Source organism: Oryctolagus cuniculus, chromosome 9 (assembly GCF_051225735.1).
Source record: "Oryctolagus cuniculus isolate XC-2025 breed Fujian yellow rabbit chromosome 9, ASM5122573v1, whole genome shotgun sequence".
Classification (NCBI taxonomy): domain Eukaryota; kingdom Metazoa; phylum Chordata; class Mammalia; order Lagomorpha; family Leporidae; genus Oryctolagus; species Oryctolagus cuniculus.
The window spans coordinates 112704072-112726843 of record NC_142875.1 but is presented as its reverse complement, the minus strand read 5'-3'; the positions used below and the strand labels follow the sequence as shown (position 1 = coordinate 112726843).

At 42.5% G+C, this 22772-nt stretch overlaps 2 protein-coding genes across 8 annotated transcripts in view; one reads left to right on the top strand and one right to left on the bottom strand.

The window, feature by feature from the left end:
* Nucleotides 1-19684, top strand: part of GUCY2C (guanylate cyclase 2C) — a 109647-nt gene extending 89963 nt beyond the window's left edge. For 4 of the 5 annotated variants that reach the window (XM_051850284.3, XM_051850282.3, XM_070049420.2 and 1 more), the window contains 6 exons: nt 8078-8270; nt 8930-9104; nt 12569-12667; nt 13949-14043; nt 17128-17204; nt 18211-18841. In XM_051850284.3, the coding sequence (XP_051706244.1) occupies nt 8078-8270; nt 8930-9104; nt 12569-12667; nt 13949-14043; nt 17128-17204; nt 18211-18385 (814 nt within the window). In that variant the 3' untranslated portion in view covers nt 18386-18841. Of the gene's footprint in view, nt 1-8077; nt 8271-8929; nt 9105-12568; nt 12668-13948; nt 14044-17127; nt 17205-18210; nt 18842-19386 lie in introns of those variants that run through there. The other variant, XR_011379003.2, reaches the window with a different exon arrangement.
* Nucleotides 1-22772, bottom strand: part of LOC149124732 (large ribosomal subunit protein eL6-like) — a 125114-nt gene that overhangs the window by 67195 nt on the left and 35147 nt on the right. For 2 of the 3 annotated variants that reach the window (XM_089304627.1, XM_089304628.1), the window contains exon 2: nt 3902-4071. The exons of the other annotated variant lie outside the window; for it this stretch is intronic. In XM_089304627.1, the coding sequence (XP_089160753.1) occupies nt 3902-4071 (170 nt within the window). The remainder of the gene's footprint in view (nt 1-3901; nt 4072-22772) is intronic. 3 annotated transcript variants of the gene reach the window in all.

Below are 22772 nucleotides of genomic sequence, written 5' to 3'. Positions count from 1 at the left end.
ATTCACTCAGCATGATGTTTTCCAGATTCCTCCATTTTGTTGCAAATGACCGGATTTCACTGTTTTTGAGATTATGTGAGCTGTTTTCTAAATTAAGAAGTAGTTTCTCCAAGCCTAACTGAAGAGGTCAGAGTTACACATGTGCTCTGTTTGGTCGCCTGGGCTTGAAGAGAGACTGATAGAACCTAGGCACCCTCATAGCACCTTGGAACAGGTTGGGAATATGCATATGTATGGATTTCAAAAAAATTTGCACCAAAACGAACCCACCTTTTAATTCCACTACTCTTGTAGAGGTATAGGCTAGAACCCTTCGTATTCACTTCAGGAATGGCAGTTTCCATGAGAGAAACATAAATGTTAGTTACATAATGCACCATTCCTTGCTCAACATTTAATGCTTGTTAAATAGCATCCCAGTTATCTGGCATCCTTCCCAGGGTTTCATCATCGGTGGTTTAGGCAATGAGGACATGCACATGACTTGGAACAGCTGGCTCACAACCTCAGCTTTTCCTTAGCCAAGTGGTGCAGTGTGCTACTTTGACCTCTAGATGGTAGACGTTTTTACTGGATTGCCAAAGGTTACAAAATGGCTCTAATATACCATGATCCAGCACAACTTACTTTGATTACTTATGTAAAACTTATTCTTATTTGCCAAATAAAACTAAAACACATTTGAACCATAAATAACTAGACGAATCAAAAAGAAATCATGTATAGTAAATGGGAAAATAAACTCAAGACTGCAGGTAGGATCCATAAACCACTTAGACACTGATTTGCACTGTACCCGTTGGGGTTTTGAAATAGATCAAAATAGAAGCTATTTCTCTCTATGGAGAGACTTTCTGGGTCATCTATTCAGACATGAATTCTGTCTGTGTTAGCAACAACCTGTTATTAAGTCTCACCATATTCAGTCACAGCTCCTCCTCATTTACCTACCAACACCAGTTTCTCTCTCTGGGTAATACACTGTTTTCCAAGCTCATATGACTTTTCATATAGGGCAAAGATGGTGGATATCCAATTTAATCTTTATATCTATGTAGCATGCAAAATGCTCAGCACTTTATACTAGGCATGGCAAGAAAAGCCACCCCCAAATGGGCCCTGCAAAGCCAATAAGGCACACCCAAAGGGTGCTCTTCACAGAGGTCCCGAGTTTTGTCTGTGCACCTATGGAGAAGACTTCCCTTGATGCTCTGGGGTTCCCCAGGTGTTGCACATCCTTGCAGTTGACTGGCTGTCGTTCTTTCAGAAGAGTTCCAGACATTATTTGCTACCATCAGCACTCCTCTAAATCTTCCCCCTCCCCTGAAGATCCCAGGCCTGTGTTGTAGAGAAACCAACAAAAAGACTGAAGGATGGAGTGTCATTGAGCTCTATTCTTACTGGGCTATGAGACCTTATGAAAATCATAAGGTCCTCTCTAGACCTCAGCTTTCTCATCTGTAAAAATAAGAGATTATTCTCAATGACCTCTTTGGTACCTCTCGGCTTCCAGGTTCTGATTCTAGTGGTTCCAAACTCAGGGACACTAGAAAATGAGCCCAGTTATGCACACCCTCATGTCAGCCTCACTCCCATTTCCCAATGAAAAGGCAACATGGAATGTGAAGGAAGCATGGTGTCCCTTCTTGTGCTTTTTTTTTTTTTTTAATCATCATTCTGAGTCTCAGGTACTGCTCCTTTACTCTCTTCAACAAGGATATTCTGAGTTGCTTTTATTTTACTTCTAGGGTTTTAACATAGTTATAACTTCTTTGCATGAAAATTAACCTTGCTTTTTAAAAGACTGTACTGGTTCACAATGTATCTAGTAGATTCTGGTTAAGAATATATCAAAATTCATATATATATATTATTCCTTATTATGCTATTAAACAATGCCATATTAAATACCACTAAGGACTTTTATGAGAAAGTCACATGTGGATAGTGATGGTGATTCAATAACATTACATCCTCCAAGGGGAAGGAAAATTGTATCTGTAAGAAGTTGACTATCAGGTAATTCCAATATGGTGCAAAAGGGAGGGAGCTTCTGCTCTAGTCTAGGGGAACATTGTTAGAAAAAAGTAGAGAGTGTAGTCTCAGGGAGGAGTTATGGGGAAAACTGCAGAGGAAACTATATTCAAATTGGAGGGACACTGTGGATCTACATGGAGGGTATAAATGCACACAACTAAGGACCACAGCAGCCGAGAGCCTCAGCACCAGCTCTAGAGAGTGAGGTGAGGACAGACTGCAGCAGCCCAACCCACTGGCAATAAAACTGCAGGAAGAGCCTGGCAGGAGTCTGGCTTGGAGCCTTGTGGGGGACAGCCAACCTAGAGGTAAAAAAAGGGGGGAGGGGACATGTTTCTCTCTCTGACCACCCGGCATTGGCATCCTGTAACTGGCAGAGAGAGGGTGGGCACTATTTCAGACATACATAATAACTGCACCAGCTTGTATCCATAAGCACAGCAATCAGTGGAGAGGAGAAGCCAGAGTCTGGCTGGGAAAACTGTCAGGGGGCTGGGTGCTCGTGGCTGTGGGAATCTTGTGTGCTAAGACTATGAAAACACTATGGCTGCATGAGAGAGTGCAAGGAGTGACTTAATCTCTGGGTAGCCACTGTGGGCAGCTCCACATGCTCAGGGTTCCCTGAATGCCTGGTGAGGGTCATTGCTGTGGCGTCAGTGCTTACACTGAGGACTGCACGGATCCTTTGTGAGGTTCTGTGGCAGTGCAGGTGAATATTGCACCCACTGGGTCTAGTGCCCAGGCATTGGTCTCCATGGAGGAGAGAAGGTAAGTGTGAGATTATGCCAACAGGGCTGATCAAATCCTCCTCTCCAATTAAAAAAAAAAAAAAAAGAAGACAGATTTACCATGCCCAACTTGAGTATCACCTTGGATGCTCTCCTCACATTGGAGCACTGACTGAGCTCTCTGGCCACACCCAGAACATGCCTCTGTGTATTCACTGAAAAATCAAACAATCCCTTAAGCCACAGAGGCACAGTTCAAAGATAAAAGCCATCAAAAGAGAAAAAAATCCAACAAGTATCTCCACAAATGCCTAAAAATAAACACAGAAATATAAGAAATAGGAATAAGGCAGACAACATGATGTCCCCAAAGGAACACAACAGCACTTCAGTACTAGAAAGTGAAGGTGAAGAGACTGAAGAAATGATGGTAGTAGAATTCAAAAAATTGATCATAGGATTACTTAGAAGTAATCAGAAGCTAATTCACATATTTACCTGTTCACTCCACAGATGCCCTCAATGGCCAGAGCTGGATCAGTGCTGCAGTGAATATCTAGCAATGCAATCTAAGTCTCCCATGTGGGTGGCAGGAACCCAACTACTTGAGTCATCACTGCTGCCTCTTGGGGCAGGAACCAGAGCTGGGTATTGAAACCCATATGCGCACCTTCACCAGTGCAGTCACCTGTAGTATGTAGTACTGGCATCACATATGGGTGCCGATTCGAGTCCTGGTTGCTCCACTTCCAATCCAGCTCTCTACTATGGCCTGGGAAAGGAGTGGAAGATGGCCCAAGCTCTTGGGCCCCTACACCCACATGGGAAACCCAGAGGAAGCTCCTGGCTCCTGGCTTCAGATTGGCCCAGCTGCAGCCATTGCGGCCATGTGGAGAGTAAACCAGCAGATGGAAGATTTCTCTCTCTCTCTCTCTCTCTCTCTCTCTCTCTCTCTCTCATTGTTCATTATTTAATGAGCTTCTCCTCTGAAATCAGAACACCAGTTTGTGAGGGAAAACTCCGTTCGTTAGAGCAAAAACAGATCGCAGGTATCCCTGGAGCTGAGGCAAAGCCTTGATTTTCGGCAATATTTGCGAATCCACAGCTTTCTGATCAACCTTGCACTGCTCTGTTACCTTGTATTTCTTCTTCTCTGTGTTGAAGATCTCACCTTCCTGGTGTCTGGGTTTCTGTAGCTTCTTCTTGAAATAAGCATCCGTGAAATGCTTTGGGATTTTCACACCACTGATGTCAATTTTCGTGAAGGTGGCAATGACAAGTTTTTGGTGTGTTCTACGAGAGGAACCTGATTCAGGCAAAGAGGTCCAGTCACAAGTAGCAAACCACTGCTCAGCTGCTTCAGGAAAACCACCCTCTTGCCCCTGTGGCGCCCCGTCTCTCTCTCTCTCTCTCTCTCTGCCTCTCTGTAACTCTGCCTTTCAAATAAATAAATGAATATTTTAAAAAAACAAAAAGATGGAATGAAAATCTGCTGGAAAAGATACTTGTGCTACTAAATAAAAATTACAGACCTTAAAAAAATCCCATTCACAATAGGCACAAAAAATTAAATACTGTGGAATAAATTTAATCAAGGACATCAAAGATCTCTATGATGAGAATTTCAAAACATTAAAGAAAGAAATAGAAGACACAAGAAATGTAAAAATCTTCCATATTCATGGATTAGAAGAATCAGTATCATCAAAATGTCCATACTACAAAAAGCAATTTACAGATTCAATGTGATATCATTCAAAATACCAAGGACATCTTTCTCAGATATAGGAGAAATGATGCTGAAATTCATATGGAAACACACGAGACCCTGAATAGCTAAAGCCATCTTATATGACAAAAACAATGCTAGAAGCATCACAATTCCAGATTTCAAGACATACTGTGGGGCAGTCTTAATCAAAACAGCCTGGTACTGGTACAAAAACAGGTGGACAGACCAATGGAACAGAACAGAAACTCCAGAAATCATCACGTGTATCTACAGATGACTTATCTTTGATGAAGGAGCTAAAATCAATCCCTGGAGCAAGGACAGTCTCTTCAACAAATGGTGCTGGGAAAACCTGATCTCCACATGCAGAAGTATGAAGCAAGACCCATACCTTAACATCTTATAGAAAAATCCACGGAAAATGGGTCAAAGACTAAATCTATGACCCAATACTATCAAATTATTAGAGAACATTAGTGAAACTCTGTAAGACATTGGCATAGGGAAGAACTTCTTGGAAAAGACCCCAGAGGCACAGGCAATCAAAGCCAAAAGTTAACAAACGGGATTATGTCAAATTGAGAAGCTTCTACACTGCAAAAGAAACAGAGGCAACAGACAAAATGGGCAAAATTATTTGCAAACTCTGCAATTGATAAATGATTAATATCCAGAACCTATAATGAGCTCGATAAACTCAACAACAACAAACAACCCTGTTAAGAACTGGGAAAAGGACTTAAACAGACATTTTTGAGAAAAGGAAATCCAAATGGCCAACAAACACATGAAAAAAATGCTCAGGATCACTAGCCATTAGGGAAATGCAAATTAAAACCACACTGAGGTTTTACCTCACCCCTGTTAGACTGCCTTTCATATAGAAATCAACAAAAAACAAATGCTTCCACCTGCGGCGCCGGCACACCAGGTTCTAGACCCAGTCGGGGCGCCGGATTCTGTTCCGGTTGCCCCTCTTCCAGACCAGCTCTCTGCTGTGGCCCAGGAGCGCAGTGGAGGATGGCCCAAGTCCTTGGGCCCTGCACCCCATGGGAGATCAGGAGAAACACCTGGCTCCTGCCTTTGGATCAGCGTGGTGCACCGGCCGCAGCACGCCGACTGCAGCGGCCATTGGAGGTGAACCAATGGCAAAGGAAGACCTTTCTCTCTGTCTCTCTCTCTCACTATCCACTCTGCCTGTCCAAAAAAAAAAAAAAAAAAAAAAAAAAACCAACAAATGCTGACAAAGATGTGTGGAAAAGATACCCTAATCCATTGTTGGTGGGAATGTAAACTGGTACAGCCACTGTGGAAGACAGTATGGAGATACCTCAGAAATCTGAATATAGAGCTACCATAAGATCCAGCTATCCCACGCCTGGGAATTTACCCAAGGGAAATGAAATCAGCATATGAAAGAGTTATGTGCACCCTCATATTTATTGCAGCTCAATTTAAAATAGCTAAGATATGAAATCAACTCAAATGTCCATCAACTCAAGACTGGATAAAGAAATTATGGGATATGTACACCATGGAATACCATAAAGCAGTATTCCACAAATCCTATTGTTTGTAACAAAATGGACACAACTTGAAAACATTATACTTAGTGAAATAAGCTAGTCCCAAAAGGACAAATACCATATGTTCTCCCTGATCTCTGATAACTAATAGAGTACCTAAAGAATAATCTATGCAAGTGAAATTGACATTTTGAGATGCAATGACTTTGAACAGTCCTTGTCTTGACTGTTGAGGAACAGGTTTTTTTTTAATACTATTGTTGAACACTTTACTTAATTTAGAATTAATTTTATGTGTATAAAGTTAATTGAAAATAGATCTTAGTAAAAATAAGAGTGGGAATAGGAGAGGGAGGAGGGAGAAGGGTGAGAATGCCCATGGGAAGAATAACTGTGTTCCTAAAGTTGTATTTATGAAATGAATGAAGTTTGTATACCTAAAATAAAAGGTTTCTGGGGGAAAAACAAGCTGAATATCAATAGAGAAGTAAAAAGTGAACATGTCTATATATATTTTAGGGCTATGTAGGTATTAACGTTATGTACATATATGTATTGGGGTAAATAATTGAATGCTAACTTCAGGAATGGGCATTTGGCTTAGCAGTTGAGACTCTGGTTAAGGTGCGCATATGGGTTTCAATACCCAGCTCTGGTTCCTGCCCCAAGAGGCAGCAGTGATGACTCAAGTAGTTGGGTTCCTGCCACCCACATGGGAGACTTAGATTGCATTGCTAGATATTCACTGCAGCACTGATCAGCTCTGGCCATTGAGGGCATCTGTGGAGTAGACAGGTAAGAATATTCTCTTTCTCAAAAAAAAAAAATAATAATAATAGGGGCAGGCAGTTAGCACGGGGGTTAAGATGCCACTTGGGATACCCATATCCCATGCAGTATCTGGGGTCAAGTCCCAACTCCACTTCAGATTCCAGCTTCCTGCTAATGCACAGCCTGGGTGGCAACAGGTGATAAAAATACTTGGGTCTCTGCCACCATGTGAGAGACGCAGATTGAGTTCTGGGATCCTGACTTCAGCTGGACCTATCCCTAGCTGTTGTGGGGTGGGCATTTGGGGAGTGAATGGAAGATCTCTGTCTGTCTCTCTCTGCCTTTTTTTTTTTAAGAGTTATTTATTTATTTGAAGGCAGAATTACAAAGAGGCAGAAGCATAGAGAGAGAGAGGTCTTCCATCCCCAGATGGCCGCAACGGCTGGAGTGAGACCAATCCGAAGCCAGGAGTCTGGAACTTTTTCAGGTCCCCCACATAAGTGCCTCAACCTAAGAACCTGAGCCATCTTCCACTGCTTTCTCAGACCAGTGCAGAGAGCTGGTTTGGAAGTGGAGCAGCCAAGACTCGAATGGGCACCCATATGAAATGCTGGCACTGCAAGTGGTGGCTTTACCTGTTACACCACAGCACCAGCCCCCTCCCTTTGCTTTCAAATAAAAATGAAAATAAATTTTAAAACTAAATTGAACAATAGAGGCCAGCATTGTGGCACAGCAGGCTAATCTACCACTTGCAAAACTGGCATTCCATATCAGAGTGCTGGTTTCAGTTCTGGCTGTTCCACTTCTGATCCAGTTCCTGGTAATATGGCTGGGAAGACAGTGGATGATGGATCAAATGTTTTGGCCCCTGCCACCCATATGGGAGACCCTTTGGAGTTCTTGGCTCCAGACTTCATCCTGGCACAGACCTGACTGTTGTGACATTTGGGGAGTGAACCAACAGGTGGAAAATCTCCCTCTCTGATGCTCTGCCTGCAAATAGATAAATCCTTTTTGAAAATTTAAAAATATTAAATTAATGCTGCATCTGTTTATGCACTGAAAAAATATGTATTATATATGTCCTCCTATGTGTAATATGTTCATATGTACAGAATATGTAGCCTATCTTTGCTTGTCAGCCACTCATCAAGACTTCACTAGAAATATGAAATACTAGAGTTCCTGGTGGATAATTACTATTATCTGAAAGACTTATTTAAGACAAGAAGAATTTACTCAAGTAAAAGGCATTTTTTTTTTGTTCTTTCCTCATCTAGGCTAGTAGTAAAATCTCTGAAGGAGAAAGGCATTGTAGAGCCAGAACTATATGAGGAAGTCACAGTCTACTTCAGTGACATTGTGGGCTTCACCACTATCTGCAAATACAGCACCCCCATGGAGGTGGTGGACATGCTCAATGACATCTATAAGAGTTTTGACCACATTGTTGATCACCATGATGTATACAAGGTAACCCACTGGACATCCCAAGGTCATCAGTACCTGAGTTGGTTGTTCCTGTTATTACTCTTGCCCTCTCCAATTTAATATTTAATGAGATAATAGAGAAGACAAGTAGAAGAATTAAAGGGGTCAGAAATCAAAATTACCATTTTAGAAGCAATACAAAAGAAACAACATGAAGTTCAGCAGGAATAGATTTGGGGTACCACATTTAGGGAAATGCCATACTCTCTCAAATCAACCTCAATAGAATTGGACAGTATTTATGTTGGCTGCAAATAAAACAGAGAAGACACAGCAGTTATAATAATAAAATCATTATAAGATTATATGTTGTGTCTTGCAGAGACCTACAAATTTTTTATCAAATAGAATGTAGAAAATAATAAATACTAAAGATGATTTTTCTGGATGATTTACATTATGAGTTAATTTTTGTACAGTTAAAATCCTTTATAGCTCCTTTATCATCCATTTAACTAGACTATGAAAATCCTAAAGAAATCAGCATAGAACTGGTCTTGAACTTGTCCCAGAAGTATATGTTGTTATGCTAATACTAAGTTCTCCCCAAAATTCTGTGTTTGATATGTGATTAACTGCCTCTGTCTGATTTCCATGACTTTGAGAGGGACAGAGCCACTGATGAGAAATTATTTCCACAGGTAGAAACCATAGGTGATGCCTACATGGTGGCTAGTGGTTTGCCTAAGAGAAATGGCAATCGACATGCATTAGACATTGCCAAGATGGCCTTGGAGATCCTCAGCTTCATGGGGACCTTTGAGCTGGAGCATCTTCCTGGACTCCCAGTATGGATTCGCATTGGAATTCACTCTGGTATGAAGTTGAGTGTCTTAGCAAGAGGGAATCTTATTTATGTTACCAATGTAATTAGAAGGGATGAAGTCTTCAGAGGAGATCAGTTTTCACATGAGGTTTACCCTTGGAGTCTGTGTGCTGAATGTGGGGCCCATTATACATGCTGACATATTTAGAAGCAGTCCCTGAAGAGTGCTAGTAACAACAACTTTGACTCCTTGAATGATAAACACCAACCACATCTGAAAACATCGTATATAGGTCATCGTATTTACTATTTCATTTATTTCCTTCCTGTTCCCCCCCTCTCTCATTCCAACTTCTGTATATTTTTTTCCACTACCATACTATAGTACCATAAGTGTACTAGATTATCTACAGGGGAAAAAAACAGCAGGTCAAATTCCTATATTTATAACTGCTCCAAAAATGGTATAGAAAGCACATGTGCCACTTCAAAGGCAATGAAAGTTACATAGAAAAACTTAACAAATTTAACAGAGTTCATTTGAACAAGAGAGACAGGCCTTGTGGCTCAGCAGGTTAAGCCACTGGTTGGGACACCTACAGCCCATATTGGAGTGCCAATTTGAGGCCTGGCATCTCCACTTCCAATCCAGCTTCCTGTAGATACCTTCTGAGAGACAGGAGATAATGGCTTAAATTCTTGGGGTCCTGCCACCCAGGTGGAAAACCTAGATGGAGTTCCAGGCTCCTGGCTTCAGCTGGCCTGGAATGGCTGTTGTGGGTATTTGAGGAGTAAACCAGCAAAATGGAAGATTCTCTCCTTCTCTCTCTCTCTCTCTCTCTCTCTCTCTCTCTCGGTGTGTTGTTCTGCCTTTTAATTGTTGAAAATAAACAAATATTTAAAAAACTGAGCTAAGAACAATTTTCAAATTGGGTGGACCTCAGAACCAGAAGAGGTTCAGGGGAACTTCAGTGGGCAACTCTGAGAAACCCACATTTCTAGACAGAGAATGGAAGTGAGGCAGAGAAACAGCCTGATTGGTTACAGTTCTGCATTGGCCTTGTTTGGATGTGGTCTACCCAGTTGGCAGCCTGTGATTGACTGAGACTCAGCTATTCATCACAAGAATATACTACTTAGTTAGATTTTCAGTTTGCTTACATACCAACCTAGGTTGCAGTTCATCAGGTACAGACTCAAGGTAAAAAGAAAGCCTCAGGCCAAATTTAGTTTAATTTCATATCCCTGAGCACAGAAATTTGAGACAATGAGTTACAGATATTTCACAAAGACAAAGTTGGAACAGAACTCAGAAGTCATATAGATTAATCTTATGCCAGCACAAGTAGTTTTTATAGATTCTGAGATAAATAATAATATAATCACTTTCAGAATAATCCCAGGACTCTCTGAAAACTCACTATTTCCCAAAACAATTCACTCCATTACTGAATAGTTATAATTGTTAGTTTTTCTTTGTGTTAAATCACATCTCCCTGTAATTTTTTTCCATTGCTCATTTTTCTCCCCTCCAAGCCTTACAGAAGACTTGGAGTACAGAAAACCCAAGAGATCACTGCAGGCTTTGTGGCAAGAACCAGACAACTACATTTGCAAAAGTTATCCCATCATCTACAGTTCTTAGCAACAGAGCCTAACAGTAAATATTTGTTAATCAAGTAATACATTGATGAGATTTGCAAAGTCAAAGTCAAAGAAGTTGAAAATTGCTGTTGAATCTTGGGCAGCCAGGAACATAGCTGTGGCCTTCCCCAAGCATGTCCACTGCAAAATGGCCAAGATGCTTCTGCATGCACAGGAGGGAACTTCTTGGGCATTTCCCAAGCTGCAGAAGCAGCTTACCCTCTCTTTTCTGACCCAACATAAATTTCCTGCCTGGAGGAAGAGCCCGCAGTAAGACTGAATGAACCAAGTCCGGGAAAATGGAGCTGTGGGTCTGACCCAGTCTCTTACTGGGAACCTGCTCAGTGCCTGACTGACTGCCAAGGCCTAGGCATTAGTTCATTGGGCTGGCATGAGAGTAGTTCATTGGGCTGGCACACATACCTGAAGGGATTAGGCCTAAGAAACTGAAAGCTTGCAAGGTTAAATGTGGATCATTGACAAGACATAATACCTTTAGGGGTGTTTTCATGACCAAGCCCTTCCCAAGGAAGTGAAGAGTTACTTGTCCATAGACCAACCAGACCTAACACACAGCCCGCATGGTCAGGGAGCTCAGAGAACTCTGACCAAGTAGCTGCCCCTCCTCTGCCTTTCATCCTGTAAGGGTTTTGTCCTATTTTAATGTTTTATTTTCAGTTTTTTTTGTTTGTTTGTTTCATTTTGGCCTCAAGCCTGACAGGGAATTACTTAGGACTCAGGGAAAGTCTAGTATTTTGATTGTTTGTCCAAGTTCATAAATAGAGGATTTGTAGAATAAACCTATAAAGAAACTCATATAGATCGAAACCCAATAAGCCAACTAAAAAATTAAATGTTATTTCTACTCAAAACCCAGTTTTGAGATTTCTGGGTTGGTTTTTAACATCTAAAATTCTAACTCCTTGCCTTCAGTAATCCCACACAAATAACTAATGAATGAGTCCTCTGTCCTACCCTATATGCCACAGGCCACAGTCTTACCTCGACTTCTGTTGTGCTTGTCAGAATGTCCTGGCTCATAGGCCCCTCATCCAGCTGCATCCACATGGCCCATAAAATGCTTAGGGAAGATTATGCCAAGTCCTTGTCTTTTGGGTCTTTTAGCATCATGACACCAACCCCAGAAATACCACCCAAAATAAAAATAAAGCAAACTTGAGCCTTTGGAACTGAGTCTATGGTACCCTCCAGCAATCCATAGTTAGGGTCAAGTGGTTCAACACAGAAGCAACCAGTAGGTTCTCCTCTTCCTGACAGCCTTCTATTTAAAATATTAAGGATGGAATGGGTATTTAGTTTAGCAGTTAAAACACCTGCATTCTTTATCAGAGTACCTGGGTATGATGCCCAGCTCCAGCTCCTGACTCCAGCTTCCTGCCAATGCAGACCCTAGGAGAGGCAGTGGTGATGGCTCAAATTAGTGAGTTCCTGCTGCACACACAGGAGACCTAGATTGGGTTCCCAGCTCCTGACTTCATGTCCTAGCCATTGCAGGCATCTGGGGAGTAAACCAGCAAATAGGAGAGAGCTCGCTTTCTCTCATAATTAAAACAATTTAAAAATATATAATATATTAAGACAGCTCATCTTTCTGACCTGGATTTCTGGATGCTGCCTTGTTTAGTGCAAGTGTACTTTACTTCCTAAAAATATTGCATGTAAAAATGTTTTGCCGATTGGATGATCCGTCCATTGAAAGCAAAAGTCACAACTTGAATTTCACACCCTCAGCCACTTCTCCATGACATGAAGTACTCAGCATTGTGACCCCGCCAAGAGGCTTGCCCACTGTGACCCTGCCCTGCAGTTTCCGTCCCCTGCACTTCCTGCTATCTGTCCTTCATTCCAGGTCCCTGTGCGGCTGGAGTTGTGGGCATCAAGATGCCTCGCTATTGCCTGTTTGGAGATACCGTCAACACAGCCTCCAGGATGGAATCCACTGGCCTCCGTAAGAAGGGAGAATTGTTTTCCTTAGAGGGCCAAGAGCCTGTCATCCAGCAGTGGGCAGGATATAGGATCAGGTGCATAATAAGGAGATACCATAATAAGGAGATGCCAGTGAGATGATGAATGGCCCCTCATGCTGGCTGAACATGAGCCTGTGTCAATCCAGTCCTTGCTACCTTTGTTTCATTGCTTACTGATAATTTTATTCTTAGTTTTTATTCAGTTCCTGTATTTGTAATGTTCTAGATGGAATATCCATAAAACTCAGCATAAATTCTGTAACAAAAAAAATCAGTGTGCCAGATATTGGTTATATATCCTGATTCACATTCTTACTTCCCATATATTTTGTTTTTCTGTGAATCAATTGTAATAAGGAAAAAAAATTTAGGTATTTATTCTATGCAAAGGCATACTGCGTTTGCCTGGCAAGGTAGAAATGAAAGACAATGTGCTGTATATAGCAGAAGGGAGGATGGCATTTTAGCAGTCTACCTACAAATCTGATACCAATTTGTACTGGAAAATCATGGTGCAAAGAATAAAGTTGGCATCAAAAAGACATGGATTAAAATCCCAACTATGTTGATCCCTAAGTTGGGAGGAAAGTTAGCTGTCCTTTGTAGGCTTCTGAAAGATGAAGATATAAATTGAGGCTGAGATACCAACCTTGTGAGAGTGTTTCCAGAAGGATTGGGCATGATGTTAAGCATTTAGCAATTCTCAGGTGTGTAATAGGCCTACATGTGCACTCAGAGAAGGGCAGACCTATGAGTGGCGATGCCCTCAACATTTGTTTGGCAGAAATATAGCAATGTTCCAGAAGAAGGAAATCTAAGAAAATCAAGACCCTATAACTGCCTTCAGAACTGTCCCGTGACAATCTCCACCCCAACTCTTCAGCTCTTTATTGTGACTTTTCCACTGGGCCTCCAGACCGAATTCCAACTTCAAGCTTGGTACAGCAAGCCACATCCAAAACTAGGTCCAAAAGACTAGTAATCTGAGCTGGTATGGGAATCTAGGCGGGGCAAAAGCTGGGAAGCTCTATCAATCAGGAGCCTGGGAACCAGTACCAGACCTCACTCCTCCCAAGTGTGATATTTCTTCTCTCACTGATGCCAGTTTTAATGTTATTTCACTGAAAAAAGCCATATTTCCCCTTGATGCAGGATACTTCTTTCAGGTGTTCCTGATATCCTGAATTAAGGCAAAACGAATGTGGCCATAAAGTAGACTTCCAAATGGATGGGATTTTCATTCATCTCTGTTGCATTTCCAGCCCTGAGAATTCACATGAATGGCTCCACTTTATCCATCCTGAAAAGAACTGAGTGCCAGTTCCTGTATGAAGTGAGAGGAGAAACATACTTAAAGGTAAGGAATACAAGAGACATTACACAGGGAAAACACTCAGACACACAAGGGCCAGGAGAGCTGAGGACCATGAAGATGGACAGTTCTTTTCTGTGCTGGGCACAACCCCAGGATCACCCACAACCCCTACAAGTAGAAACCACTACCCATGAAGGTGGTGAGAACTTTCCTTTTTTTGGGCTGGTTTTGTGACACAGCAGGTTAAGCCATCACCTCCGACAAGGGCATTCCATATGAGCACTTGTTCGTGTCCCAGCTGCTCCACTTCCTAACCAGCTCCCTGCTAATGCACCTGGGAAAACAGCAGAAGATGTCCCATGTGTTTGGACCCCTACCACTCACGTAGGAAACACAGATGGAGTTCCAGGCTTTTGGCTTCAGACTGGCCCAGCCATGGCCATTGCAGCCATTTGGAGAGTGAAACAGCAGATGGAAGATCTCTCTCCCTCTTTTTCTCTCTCTCTGTAACTCTCTTTCAAGTAAAATAAAGTGAATCTTTAAAGAACTTTCCTTTACTTCATATAGCTTTTTTGATATTTTAAACAATGACCAATATGTTATAAACTGCTGTCACCCTTTCCTCCACATATATCTAAGATTTTTTTTTTCCAATTGCTCCTCCAAACCAGAGAGCTACAATTAGGTCTAGGACTCAAAACTCCATCTCCTCACTTCTCTTTCTACCCTTGCTACAAGAGGCTGCTACTAGTAAGACCTGTGTTTCTCAGGAGTCTTCTGAAAGTTCATGAAAAATGTGGATTACGAAAAGGCTATGCATGGATTTCAAATTTTTTTACATCAAATAAACATATTTTCATTCCATTTTCATGAACTTTTTGAAGTACTCTTGTAGTTTTAACAAGTATTCTGAGTGTGATCATGTTAGACTTTGAGAATGGTTACTCTACATTCTCCCCATTGTTCAGGGTGGACATTTTAGCTGTTAAGATGGGGGCTGATTTGCCCATTGCCACATTGCAGTGTCTCAGTTCCACACTTGCCACCAGTCCTGCCTCAAGCTTTCTGCTAATGTGCAACCTGGGAGGCATTGGTGATGGCTCAGGTAACTGAGTTTCCATCACCCACCTGGGAGACCTGGTTTGAGTTCTCAGGTTTCAGCTTTGGCCCAGGGCAAATTCCAGCCACTGCTGGCATTTGGGCAGTGAACTAGGAGGTGGGAGCTCTTTTTTCTTTCTTTGTATCTGTCTATCATATCTATCTGTAGCTCTCTGCCTCTCAGAAAGATTAAAAAATCCTTTAAAATGCATATTATAAAAAAACTTTTTAAGAAAAATTTACAACAATATAAATTTATTTTTAACTCTATTCCATGATTTTTTTAAATGTACTTATTTTTGTTTTATTTTGAAGTACCAGCATTCATTTCTACACAGAGAATTTCCTCTCAAAATAGAAGTGGTTTGTGGATTATTGAGGTCCAAACACTGCTAGCAAACCACTAAAAATGAGTGATTTTTTTTTTTTTTTGACAGGCAGGGTTAGTAAGAGAGAGAGAGACAAAGAGAAAGGTCTTCCTTCCGTTGGTTCACCCCCCAAATGGCCGCTACGGCCGGCACTGCACGGATCCGAAGCCAGGAGCCAGGTGCTTCCTCCTGGTCTCCCATGAGGGTGCAGGGCCCAAGCACTTGGGCCATCCTCCACTGCCTTCCCCGGGCCACAGCAGAGAGCTAGACTGGAAGAGGAGCAACGGGACAGAATCCAGCGCCCCAATCTGAACTAGAACCCAGGGTGCCGGCGCTGCAGGCGGAGGATTAGCCAAGTGAGCCACAGCGCCAGCCAATGAGTGATTTTTTTTTTTTAGCCAGTCTCCTTTTCAAATATAAACTTAAACAAAAACAGTTCCCAATAAGTTCCTATATATTGCATAGCCCCAAGATGAGCCCAAAGGTCATATTACAAGTGTTTTTATGATGCAGATTTGTTTATAATTTATAGACCTAAGGTAGTGAAATGATGGCAAAAGTTTTGTCACAAAACTTTATTGCAAAATGCAGAAAGAAAATTCAGACAATGAAAACCTGTTGGATTTGTTGACATAGCAGAAATATAGACGAATCATCTTCCCTTTTAAGTTAGAGTTCTGATGTTAATATAGTTACTATAGTGGTATTTTAAAATTTTCTTGGGAAAAAAGAAAACCTCCAAAAAAGGAAAAAACGTGTCTGGTAAATAAGAGGCTTATTTTTATTTTTTAAAAAGATTTATTTATTTATTAGAGAGACAGAGAGAGAAAGAGAAAGAGTCTTCCATCCACCGGTTCATTCCCCAGATGGCTGCAACGGCTGGATCTGGGCCGATCGGAAGCCAGGAGCCAGGAGCTTCTTCCAGGTCTCCCACACAGGTGCAGGGGCCCAAGGACTTGGGCCATCTTCTACTGCTTTCCCAGGCCATAGCAGAGAGCTGGATCAGAAGTGAAGCAGCCAGGACTCGAACTAGTGCCCATATGGGATGCTGGCACTGCAGGTGGTGGCTTTACACGCTATGCCACAGGGCCAGCCCCTAAGAGGCTTATTTTTTTTTAATCACTCCTGGAAATTTGTCCAGAGATAATCCAGATCATAACAAAAAATGTGTACTGTGCTTAAATACAGCACTAGCAGCAGACTTTTGGCTGGTGGTTAAGATGCTTCCTTCATTGGAGTGCCTGGGTTTGATTCCTGGGTCTGGCTCCAGACTCCAGCTTCCTGCTAATCCAGACCCCTAGGAGGCAGCAGGGATGGTTCAAGTGATTTGATTGCTGCTGCTCACACAGGAGACCTGAATTGAGTTCCTTGCTCCTGACTTCAGCCCCCAGTTGGTAGGCTATCGGGCCATTTGGGAAGTAAGCCAGCACATGGAAACTCTGTCTCACAAATTACTAAAAAAAAAAAAGAAATATGTATGCAAAAATAAAAACCAGAAAAAATGTATGTGTATGTGTGTGTGTACATATGTATAAAAGTACCTATGAAAAATGCAGAAGTGAAATATGTCTTGGAAACAAAGAGATCACTGTAGGAACAGGGGGCTAGAACAAAACTGTCTCATTGGGCTCCATGGGACCTGTCCCTTTTGTCTCACTAGGGAAGAGGAACCGAGATCACCTACTGGCTGACAGGGATGAAGGACCAGGAGTACAACCTGCCAGCCCCTCCCACTGTGTAAGCTTCTGGGTGTGGCAGGGAGAGAGAGGGGGTAGGGGTGTAGCCAATTTAAGTGGGCACATGACTGCAAGTGGCAATGAAATATTGGATATGAGGTAACAGAATACATGTGAGTACAAAAAATTCCTGGAAGTAGAGTTAAAAGATGAGTTCAGTTTGGAAAAAGTAATGTTAAAATCCATGCATATGAGGGATCACAAAAAAGTTCAAGAAAAATGCACTTAAGACAGGAAGCCTATCCATGGTTTTATTCTTTTGCACCTAAATAAACTCACTTTTAATTCCGTGTTTCTGCAAACTTTTTGAAGTGCTCTCATACACATGAGCTTTAGAACCTCCCTTCTCCAGTTACTAGAAACTGGGGTCCTCTCAACTGTACCTATCGATTCTAGTGGCATGTTGCTTCCCTTTGAAACTGAAGTCCATGGCACAGTGGTTAAGCTGCCATACATCACAGTCCTTGTATTTGAGTCTCAGCTTTGCTTCCAATCCGTCTTTCTGCTAACATGCACCCTGGGAGGTAGCAGATGATGGTGCAAATACTTGGATTCCTGCCACCCATGTGGAAGAACTGGGTGGAGTTCCAGGCTTCTGACTTCAGCCTGGCACAGCCCCAGTTGGTGGTAGCATTTGGAGAATGAACCAGTGGATGGAAGATCTCCTTCTGTCTCTCTGCCTTTCAAATAAAAAGAAAGAAAGCAAAGAAAAAAAAATCTGCCAACTCAAATTCCATTTGTTTCTTAAAACAAAAAAGAAAGAAAGAAATTGAAGTCTGGTTTCCTGCTTGAAATATCGTCTGCTTATTCTACTTCTTCACATAGCAGGGATGAAAGGTCTTTAAGTGCCTCAAGGGCAAGGATCACTGTGTATTCTTTGGACTGTGTGTGTTTAACACAGAAAAGGCATTCAATGAGAGATTGGTGAGCTGAACTGATGACTCTGGAGCCAAGGAATATCCCGTGTCTTTTGCTGATTCTGTTTTCTCTCCTCACCCACCTTCCAGGGAGAATCAACAACGATTGCAAGCAGAATTTTCAGACATGATTGCCAACTCTTTACAAAAAAGACAGGCTGCAGGAATACGAAGTCGAAAACCCACACGGGTAGCCAGCTACAAAAAAGGCACCCTCGAGTACTTGCAACTGAACACCACGGACAAGGAGGTCACCTATTTTTAAACCTCAGTGAGGTGTAAGGACTCACAAATAAAACACAGCAGCTCTTGGGCAGCAACCTCGTGTCCTGGAGCCTGCAGTTTCCTGAGACCTCAATGAAACAGAGAAGCACTTGGCCTTGGCAGCCCTGTCTGGAACAGACTATCTTCCATGAATCACACATGTGTTCTCAGCGACAGAACTGCCGAAGCCTTATCCTAACAGCTACTCCAGGGAGCTTCAGACTGGAAAAGAGGAGGAAGGAACGTACTGTCTAGAACTTGAGGAGAGTTTGTTCTCATTCCATGTATGTTGTTTTGTTTTGTTTACTGGCTCTTTTTCCTTCTATACTCACGATAGAATGTTTTTAGTTGTCCCAATTATATTTTAAGTACCTTGTTTCCATTAAAGTGCACTTAACTCATAATTTTTGCAGAATAATGTAATATATATTAAGCAAGAATAAAAGTTAACAGTTTACTGGGTCTGTCCATTCTGTCCATTTTCCTGGAATGTAGCAGCCATTATCAAGTGCTTTTTGAAAAACTGACCGAATTTCCCAACACTGAAGCCTGGCAAAGCTAGCATTATCCAGGTATAAGAACCTTGAAGGTCTGTCTTAGCTGCTAAGCATGAGATTTTTGACCTTTAAACAGTGGCAGTACCTCTGCTTATCCACTTAGCACTGCGGGTGTCCAACACCCAGGCAAGGGTCAAATTCCTGCACTCTCTTTACTTTCTGTAAAGCAGTCAATGTCTCTAAGCTCCCAGTGTTTCTTCAGTAAATCGTGAATCCTAATATCTCCCTCAAGGTATTGTCATAAAAATATTTTTTAAAGAAACTTATCAAGAACCTAGCACAGTGTTTATCACATAGCAGACTCTCAAAACAAATCTCTGTGTTCCTCTTAACCCCTCTCTCTGCTTGCTTTATAAAGCAGAACTAAAAATTCTAAAACCCAGGCCTTTGTGTGTGCTAAACATGCAAAAGATCATTTGTGGTTTTTTTTAACAATTAATTTTAGGAGCTGTTGCAGCGAGTTAAGCTGCTGCTTGCCATGTACCATCCTATATGAACATTGGTTCGAGTCCCAGCTGTTCCACTTCCAATCCCACTCCTTGCTAATGCACCTGGGAAAGCAGCAGAAGACGTCCTGAGTGTTTGGGCTTCTGCCACCCACGAGAGAGACTCAGATGGAGTTCCAGGCTCCTAGCTTCGGCCCAGTCCAGACTCTGCCATTGCAGTCATTTGGGAAGTGAACCTGCAGATGGAAGATACCTCTCCCCCACCACCCTGTGTAACTTTGTCTTTCAAATAAATAAATAAATCATTTTTGATAATTGATTATAGAATCTTTCAAACATATATAAATTTAGATGGAATAATTAATGAAACCTCATATGTTCATAAGTTTCAAGAAATATCAACATTTTCCCAGTCATGTTTCAATTTTGTCAGTCTTTTAAAGGAAATTACAACCATCCCATTTTTTACTTCTAAATACCTCTGCATGTCTTTTATATATATAATATATAATATATATATATATGAACTTTTTTATTTCTTTGGGAGTCAGACACATACACATACACAGAGTAGTAGAGAGAAAGAGACAGACATAGAGATTAAAAAAAAAAAAAAGCTTTCATCTACTGGCTCACTCCCCAAATGCCCACAATGGCCAGGGCCAGGCCAGGACCAAAGCCAGCAACCATGAACTCAATCCTGGTTTCCACGTGAGTGACAAGCTCAAATACTTGAGCCCTCACTGCTGCCTCCCAGGGTCTGCATCAGCAGGAAGCTACAGTCAGGAGCCAGAACCAGGTACTGAACCCGGCACTTCCATGTGGGATGCAGGTGTCCTAGTGTTCAAACGCCTGCCCACTCAAAACACCTTTATAACACAGGATGGACAAGCTCTTTCTGTGAAAGATTTTAGGCATTAAGATTTTAGGCTTTATGGGACAAAGTGCCTCTGTGGTAACTACGCATCTTGCTGTATTGCTGTAAAAGTTAATTTACAGAAACTGAGTGGCTCATGGTCTGTTCACTCCTAGTCTGACAGATAAGGAGTTTTCCCTTCAGGGGGCCACCAGCTGCAGGCTTTACTGGGAAAGGACTAGGTCCAGGAGCCGGTGCCCTGGAGGCTGCTGGGTGTTGGGCCACAGCAGCTGCCATTGCAGTGCCAAACCTCCTTCTGTGATTCTCTTGAGGCGCTCATGCTGCTGCTTCTCTGAGTCCCACAGCTGCTCCTGGGAGCCTCTCGGGTCCACATGGCAGCCCAGGGCTACTGGGTCTCAGCCTGCAGCCACGCCTTCCTCACCTCCCAGCGCTCCCTCTGCCACCACCGCCGGTCCTCAGTCATCTGTGACATCTTGGCCATGGGCTGTGCCATGAGCTGCTCCCTGTCCACACACTTATTCTCGGCCAACTGTTGCACTCACAGTGACTGCAGTATGGTCACCAGGCTCAGGTACCTTTCACTCTCCTGGGCCTCCAGCTCACTCAGCTGCTCCCAAAAAGGCCAGAGCTATCTGGAGGGTATCCTGGAGGCAGCACCATGCCTTGCCAACTGCTTGGGATCCTCAGCACAGGGTCAGCAGGAACCCTGGATCTGCCCAGTGGTGGAGGAGCCGTGGTACCTGATTGCCCCGAGCCTGGGCCCAGAGTGCCAGATAAGGAATTTTTTTTTTTATTTGACAGGAGATAGAGTTATAGACAGTGAGAGAGAGAGAGAGAAAGACAGAGAGAAAGGTCTTCCTTCCGTTGGTTCACTTCCCAAATGGCCACCATGGCCAGCGCTGTGCCGATCTGAAGCCAGGAAGCCAGGTACCTCGGCCTGGTCTCCCATGCAGATGCAGGGGCCCAAGCACTTGGGCCATCCTCCACTGCACTCCCGGGCCACAGCAGAGAGCTGGACTGGAAGAGGAGCAACTGGGACTAGAACCTGGCGCCCATATGGGATGCCGGCGCCGCAGGTGGAGGATTAACCAAGTGAGCCATGCCACTGGCCCCCAAATAAGGAATTTTTTAAAGCATAACTAAATGCCAGTGCCACATTAAATGAAATCAGTAAGAAGCACTTGATATGAGCCCTATTTACAGGTTCATATTTATTAAAATTTCTTGGGCTATTTCCATTTTTTGTTTCAAATCAAGACCTGAAAATATCCATACATTGCATATGTTTGAAATTTCACTCTAGTCCCTTTTAGCCTTCAACAGTTTGCCCATATGAGGGTACTTCAAAAAGCCCATGGAAATGGTGCCAAACAACATGCCAAACTACTTGGAGGTGTTGCAATAGAACCCACAAACCTGGGTCCACTCAGCCTATGCATAGAAAGCCAGTCACTGACATCACAGTGTGGCAGAAAGTAGGTGTTTATTGCAAAGAGCAGATCAAGGAGCTCCCCCAGGATTGAGGACTGAAGGTTCTTACAGATTGAAATTGGGGGTGAGGGATATGTGTTCATCTCATGTCCAGGTTCCTGGTTGTTCAATGTACATGTGATCTTTGATTGGTTGGCGATGCCATGCTCTTTAGGGAATTTATGACAGCCAGGTGGGCTTTAGTTGTTCTGGGGGTTACATGTAAGTGGCAGTCACCTTCTGTCCCAGACCTGGAATTTCCCTGCCAGAACCTGGAATCTCCTTAAACAAACCCTTCTAGACTACACTGGCCAGTAAGGTTTAATCTACTGTAGAAGCAGATGACCTCTTGAGTATGGTCATTAGAACCCTGTTGGGCCAGTGGTACCACGCCCTCAATTAAGTGAGTTCCTTTTTTTTTGGACTGGCAAGGACACCTTGGGCTAAGGGAATACAGATGAGAGTCTTGCCTTTATGTTATAGGGGTTCAGTTTCAGAAATGAAATTAAAAGTATGAATTTCTTTTGGTGCAAGGAATTTTTTTCATCATATGTAAAAGATAAATATTATGAAAAAAAACCTGTTGATTTCAAAATTTTTATTTATTTTATTTGAAAGGCAAAAAGAAAGATATATCTTTCATCCATTGGTTCACTCCCCAAATGCCAACAATAGCTGGGGCTGAGCCAGGTGAAAGCCAGGAGCCTGGAAATCAGTCTGGGTCTCCCACATGGGTGCAACCCCCGTTCTTGAGCTATCACCGGCTGCCTCGTGGGGCTGCATTAGCAGAAAGCTGTATTGAAATAGAGCTGGGTCCTGAAACCAGGCACTCTGATGCAGGATGTGGACATCCCAAGTGGTGACTTCACCAATGTACCAAATACCTGCCCATCAGACTTTTTGTGCCAAAAATAAAGTCACACTTATAATTTTCTACAGATTTTTGGAGTACCCTCATAATACTGTTTTCCCATGACTGTTCCAAAAAGCTAGCATTTTCCTGCACTGTTCCTCACTTTTTTAAAAATTTATTTGAAA